This window comes from Oncorhynchus tshawytscha, linkage group LG30 (assembly GCF_018296145.1).
Source record: "Oncorhynchus tshawytscha isolate Ot180627B linkage group LG30, Otsh_v2.0, whole genome shotgun sequence".
NCBI classification, from domain to species: domain Eukaryota; kingdom Metazoa; phylum Chordata; class Actinopteri; order Salmoniformes; family Salmonidae; genus Oncorhynchus; species Oncorhynchus tshawytscha.
Window position 1 is genome coordinate 5,016,261 of NC_056458.1, and position 6,878 is coordinate 5,023,138.

The 6,878-nt window shown below is 38.1% G+C and overlaps 1 protein-coding gene across 1 annotated transcript; it reads left to right on the plus strand.

Annotated features, from left to right (window-relative positions):
* The first annotated feature begins 322 nt into the window (after positions 1-322).
* Positions 323-4,327, plus strand: fam89b (family with sequence similarity 89 member B). The gene is made up of 2 exons (XM_024394783.2): positions 323-1,232; positions 3,542-4,327. Exons 1-2 carry the CDS (start codon positions 981-983, stop codon positions 3,824-3,826), a joined length of 537 nt encoding a protein of 178 aa, XP_024250551.1. The 5' UTR covers positions 323-980; the 3' UTR covers positions 3,827-4,327.
* The last annotated feature ends 2,551 nt before the right edge of the window (positions 4,328-6,878 follow it).

Here is a 6,878-nt window from a genome sequence, read left to right on the forward strand (position 1 = left end):
AAATACTTAACTCTCACTACTACCACAAGACAGAATATTAAGTGTTGAAGCAGTTGGGATGTTTTTGATAAGGACAGTTTTTAGTGTCAATTATAAGGGTCACTTATGTAGTAGGCTATTGGATGAATTTCAATTTGTTTGTATAATTGGAAAAAATGGAATGGTGTAGAATTTGAGGTAAAGGAGCTATAAACAATATTAGAATATTCTGTATTTATGAATAGCAATATTTTGTGGGAGTTTTCAAAGGTTTTTTTTTTGTGTGTCTTGATGTCTAAAGGCATTTAGAAATTTGAATTTGGTATTGCTAGGATTAAATCAAACACGGGCATCCACATAGGATAGTTGAGTTCCTCAGCGTTATTGTTCCTAAGGACATCCTCCTGTTTCCTCTATCCCCAAATATAGTGAGTGATTTTGACAGCGGTGAAGCGCCTCGCTGCGATGAAGTGGGATGGGGCGGGGATATTATCGAGGGGCGAGGTTGTCAGTTGAGACAAAGGAAAGCGTTTTGGAGAAGAAGAAAGGAAACGAGGAATAAATTAATCTTGCTAACAGTTTTTTTTTAAACATACGATAATGTTTTCATGGTCAAAGTAATTTTTCATCCACATAACAATGGACTGTGTGCACGGCGCCTCTATTGTACTATTGAGGACTCGTTGGAATTACAATAATAGGCGTGAAGGTGAACCGATTTTTTTTTATTGAAACAATGTTGCGGTAGACCTATTCCCTCTTTACATATGCAAAATATTCTGTTGTAACTAAACGCTCATTGTCGGAAGAAGTAAAACGCTGATCTGAGGCAATCAACGAAGACTATTTTGAAATCACATACGTGATAGTGTTCTTCCATTATTGAATTCAGAATTTTCTATACGATTGAATATTTCTGGCAGTTATATTAGGCTATATAATTTAACGCGCGGCAAGGTTTTTTCTTTTTCAAAAAGACATTGATGTAGAGTTAGAAAAAAATGAATGGGTTCCAGTCCAGTCCTCCTGAATGTCCAGGGAGCGTCTCTTCAATCGAAGGACTACCCCCTTTGCCAAAAGGCCTCAGCGGCATCCTCAACTCCAGTGGTGGCTCATGGAGAGACATTGAAAAAGTATACAGTAAACGAACACGCATTCAGGCCGACATCAGCAAGTCTAGAGTGAGCAACTCTCTTGGCCTCAGCAAGCCTCCAAGTCTGGATGCAGCGCTCGCTGTGCTGCGCAAAGAAATGGTATGAGGAAAGCCATTTCTGATAGTAATTTGTCTTCAGGGTCTTAGCTATATATGAGGACACCGTTATTTTTTCGAACCGGACCTCAGTCGGGGTATCAATTTACTGTAGTATAGTAGAATACACAAGATGCAATTGTGAAACTTGGTTATGTATCAGTAGTTTTCCTCTTGTTATATGTCACTCAATTAGTCCATGTCAGTAATTTACATAGATTTGTAAATTGGTCTAGTTAGTGTAAAGTTCTAACGTTAGTAATCATGGCCGAATTACCCACCAGTGCAACTGATTTAAAGTTTCCTTAATAACTTTAAGTCAGTTGCACAAAACATGTTATGTGAATTCCCCCCTTAAATGAAGGGAAAGGGTAAAGGCTGGCCATGAGGCCCCTTAAATGCTTCATTCAATATGAATATCAATGTGTAAACAGCATTTGTGGAGGTGAATGTGTCTTTCATCTGTTCTGGTTACAAAAGGAAAACATCAACCAGCTAGCTAACGTTACTTAGCTATCTTAACAATGGAAGGTGCACAATCTATGGCTACAAAGCTAGTTAGCTAGCTACTCTGTAAACTAGCTTGAAATACTAGAAAGTAATTTAAAACAGTAACTACAAGAAATGTGGTTTATTATCCTGTCTTGATTGTAGAAGTTCTATCTTGCTATCTCACAAAATAAGAGCCATCTCTTCGAGGAGGCATTTAATCAGTGAACCAGGCTGTCTCCATGGTAGCCAGATACTCTTTCTGCCATACATGCCTTCAAACTACTGTAAAACCCCTTGAGTATGCCATCACTAGCTGGCTTGCACCCGGTTACACAACCCAGCACCTTCAAGGCTGCTGTCCTAAATACATATACTTGGAATCACTGGCCACTTTAATAATGTTTAAATAATGTTTACATACGGCTTTACTTGTCTCATATGTATATACTGTATTCTGTTCTACTGTGTTTTAATCATTGCCACTCCCACATTGCTCAATCTAATATTTCTATGTTTCTTAATTCCATTCTTTTACTTTTAGATTTGTGTGTATTGTTGTGCTTTTTTTAAAATTTTTGATACTACTGCATTATTGGAGCTAGGAACACAAGCATTTCACTACACCCAGAATAACATCTGCTAAATATGTGTATGTGACCAATACAATTTGATTTGATTTGACCTAATGTAATATTTGAGGGGCTCTATGCAACGCCCTTAAACAATTCCCTTAGGTAAAGTTATTCCATAAGGGAAACCCTATAGATGTTTTATGCAACCTGGCCTTGACCTCCAGGGGGCACCCATTGATTTTGTTAGTCACTGACTCAGAGATCAAATTAACATGGCAAAATGTGTAGAATTGCAGGAAATTAGCTTTTAAAACTGCAAAAATGTGTCACCACCCCATGGCAAAATGTGTACAATTGTACTAAATTATCTATAAAACTGCACACACACAAAAAGTAATGTACAGCAAACATATTTGTTTAGCTTTTGTTAATAAAATACTTTTTCTACTAACATAGGTCCCGCTGTATGTAATAAATTATAGTTTTTAATCCTAGTGCTGAGTAAATGTGAGTTAATGTGTAGTGGTTAACTGTATAGCTAATAGGCTATGTGTTTGTAGATCGACTGAGGTTAAAGGCCATGAAGCCCTTTATCTACTTCCTCAGAGTCAGATAAACTCTTGCATACAATTGTATGTCTCTGTGTGACTAGCCTTAGCACAATGACTGGAAGTCTATGGAAACTGCTAGCATGCTAATAGATACCATAGACTTTCAGTAATTGCGCTTTGGCTAGTTAGCAACTTCCTTCACGCAGAGACATAAAATCGTATCCAAGAGTTCATCTGACTCTGAGGAAGTAGATAAAGGGCTTCATGGCCAAAATCCTGAAGTATCCCTTTAATGAAGCTACAGCTACCAATGTGATAATGGCTGGGGTAATTTTTGCTTGTTTTTGCTGTTGTCCAAATAGCATTTGAGTTTTAACATTTTATAGAAATTAATGAATGCAATTTAAATTTCTTAAAATGTCCTACCCCCACTTTCGGACCTCACTAAAACTCAGACCCTGGCCACAGCCCTGTTTGTCATATACAGTGACAGTTTCATTTGTCACTGCTGCTTTTTCTTTGGATATTGTAAGCAAATACATCGCATTTCAAACACAATTATTCTAGAAAACGACTATAGGTATTATGCAATATTTCATTTCCAAATAGAATCATAGCTGCTTCTACACAATTGACAAAGTTGCTATAGTTCATGTATGAGATGATTGACACAAGTATCTGTTCCTGTTGTGTCCTAGGTGGGCCTGAGGCAGTTGGACATGTCTCTGCTCTGTCAGCTGTGGTCTCTCTATGAGTCTATCCAGGAGTATAAAGGAGCCTTCCAGGATATCTCATCCTCTCTGCTTTCAGAGTGCACCTTCACTACAGAAAATGGTTACTCTGAGGGAGAGGAGGATGATGAAGAGGAGGACAACGATGTTGACAATGTACCTAGGGATCCACCTGGCACTTCACTGACTCTCCAGCCAACTCAAAACTCTCGTGACCAATGGATCAAAGAGTCTTTCCACATCCCCTTATAAACTTACACATATTTTTCTCAATATTTACATAATATTAACTGTTCCCTGTTCTGTATAGCCTTTATATTATGTATTATACTGGTACCCACCTAGGTTATTGGCAGAAGGACATATTCAAACGGGCACCATTCTGATCTGAACTGTCTTCATCACACAAGGAGCTGACATTTTCTACAACAACCTTGTAATTATACAATTTATATTCAAAAGACCTTGCTAATATATTTGGACTGATTGTGCCCATCTTGAAAAGAAAAGCCATACAGTATTTCAGATACCTGATGAATTGGAGGCATTTGAATTTGGTGTCATTTGTTACCTACGATTGGATGTAAGTACACAATGCCTACAATTAATTTTAAGATTGAATGTGGTCTTAGACACGTAGCCACATACACACAAGCCTGTATTACTCATTTTTGTTTGTTGTGTATGTGCAGTTTATATATTTAACTTTATTTTATTTTAAATATTCGTCCCAAAATAAAAATGCTATGGTAACATATGTCTCATTACTATGTCTCATAACTCTACTTCATTGGCCCGGGCTAATGGGTCAAGCTCAGCTGTAATGTATTGGTTTGGAAAGGGTTGTTGACTTACTCTAACCACTAGATGGCAACATTTGTTGTGCCTGAGAGATGTCAGCTTTTGGTCCATTCTGCTATTGCAAACCTGAAATATTGTGCTTCCCAAAATTAAGCCAGAAAGAACTTCAGCTTCAGAAACTGTGCTATAGTTCATGTTTTTCTGGCTCATGGCAAAGTATGCAACTTCGTTTCTAACTATGCCAAACTACTATGTCTCACAGAAGGCAAAAACGTTTCCTAGAATTATTTGTGGATAAAGTTGGTTAACTTTCAGTGGCTGTGCTGTTGCATGTTTTGGTTCAGTAGATCACTACTCTCCCACTGTCTGGCCAGTATAAACAAACCATTCCAGCCACACACAGTCTTATTAGGTAATGATCCTTGTACTCTTCCTGGGGGAGAAGGAGGAGCAGCCCAGAACACAGGCGCTGAAAAACATTGAAATAGATTTACAAATGCCATCATCATGCATTCATTACTACAGAATTAACCCTGAACATCTAATATTTCTACTTCTTGAGTGGTTGAAAGATAATTTGAATTAAAGATTTAAAAAGTAATGTTTAAACTTGAAACACCCTTTACATGTGGGGTAAATTAAGGTGAATTAAAGGGATACAAGCAGGGCATCCCAGGTAACTTATCTTGCCATCATATTTAGTGTAAAACATTGCCCCAGTGACTTTCAAAGTTGTAAGGCAACGCATCTCTATTTTTATCAAGGTCAAAATCAAGCAATATAGCACTGGCCTACCAGTAGGCCAGGCCTATTGTTGTCTCCACATATTTCCTTCCATTTTCTACCACATGTCCATATACATCACACAGACATTATGCCAGCATAATGGAATAATATCTGTAACCACAGTGTAATAAGTATATTAGTACACATGCAGTCAGATAGTACTTGCTACTATTCATTTGGATTCTGTCTTCAAAGAAAACATACAAAAGGTCAGAGGCAAGTACTGCTCAACTGCACATAGTAACTTGTGACAGGGTAATTGCAGGAATAGATTAAACCTATACCTTTAAGCAAGCTACTTTAAAGATCCACTAACCACCAGGAAATGACTAACTGAAAACAGGATGCCCCCTACATCCCTCAGACATCCATCGTTATTTTCCTCATGGCCGCCGTGCAAGGCCACAATATCCCACCCTTTGTTTCTATTTTTGTAGTAACAGTCTCTGATATCTTATTACCATTGGCGGTCAGTTCTCATTTAATTTTACTACTCATATAGCAACAGAACATTAAAACAAGGGTGAGAGCTTTTATATTCCTTTTAGAAATTCCCATGTGTTTCTATAAATAGGCCACAGATGCTATGGATATTGTTAGACACAACAAGGGGCCTGTCTGAGGACCCTTTTAAGTCTGGTTGGCCATGGACATACATGACCAGTATCACCCAGTTTTAATAACCTACTTTTAATGGTTTTGTCTGCGAAATCTGCATTCAAATAGATTTAGATCTCAATTTCTTCCTGGGATTTGTCCTTAAAGGGTGCAAATGTCAGTGGCCTTATTTCTCTCAGACACTGATTAATAGTGAAGTGTTTACCACCTGAGTCACAGTAAATGACATGTTAAGTCATGACTTGCACATCCAAGAACAAGGTGGGTTGAGTTAGGAAAATTTCAGCTCTAGCCAGCTCTCTACTCAGCCCTGAATACTGGAAACATTATATATATATTTTAAATTCCCTGTGTTAAGTAATGAAGAGTTTTGAACATACTCGGGCACAATGAAACTCCTAACATCAACAGAATGCCTTGATATTTTAGAGCTTGTGATCGTGCCTCCTGTCTCTGTCAGTGTTGTTATTAGACTGTATTGCAAAGTGGAAAGGAGAGGTAGGCCTACGGGTAAGCTGCTGCTGGTATAGGGATTCTAGTCGAATGATGATTCTAGGTCACTGATGAATCACACTCCTCTATCCCCAGCTGCCTCTGTCCATCCATCCCTCCTCTCCTTCCTAAAAATATACTCCACACAGCAAGGGAAAATCCCTATGCAAGGCTATTCCTAATACGCATGGTGGGCCAGGACATATTTCCTCATGGAAACTCATGCATTATCTTATTGTACAATGTGTCTTGACCCAAACTGAATGACAAAACCTTTTAGAGAAGTAAGGAAATTAAATGCTATTCCTAAAATGTAAATAAGCCATTAAGGATAAAAGTGTCAAATAGGCAAGAGCACTTTACACATGGCTTCAATGTATCTTGCAGAATTTCTAGGATAGTTGAGTGAACAATTCAGCATATAGTATTCATTTTGAATAAAGTTCAGCAAAATTGGATTAGTTGGATTAGTCTGATTCACCCTTAATGTCTATGCTCTTCACTGGCCATCATACTGGCAGTGGCTGCGTACAATGGACCAATCCAAAGTCTGAGGAGTTATAGTTGTTACCATTGCTGTACCAATAGGCAGAAGATAGAGACAACT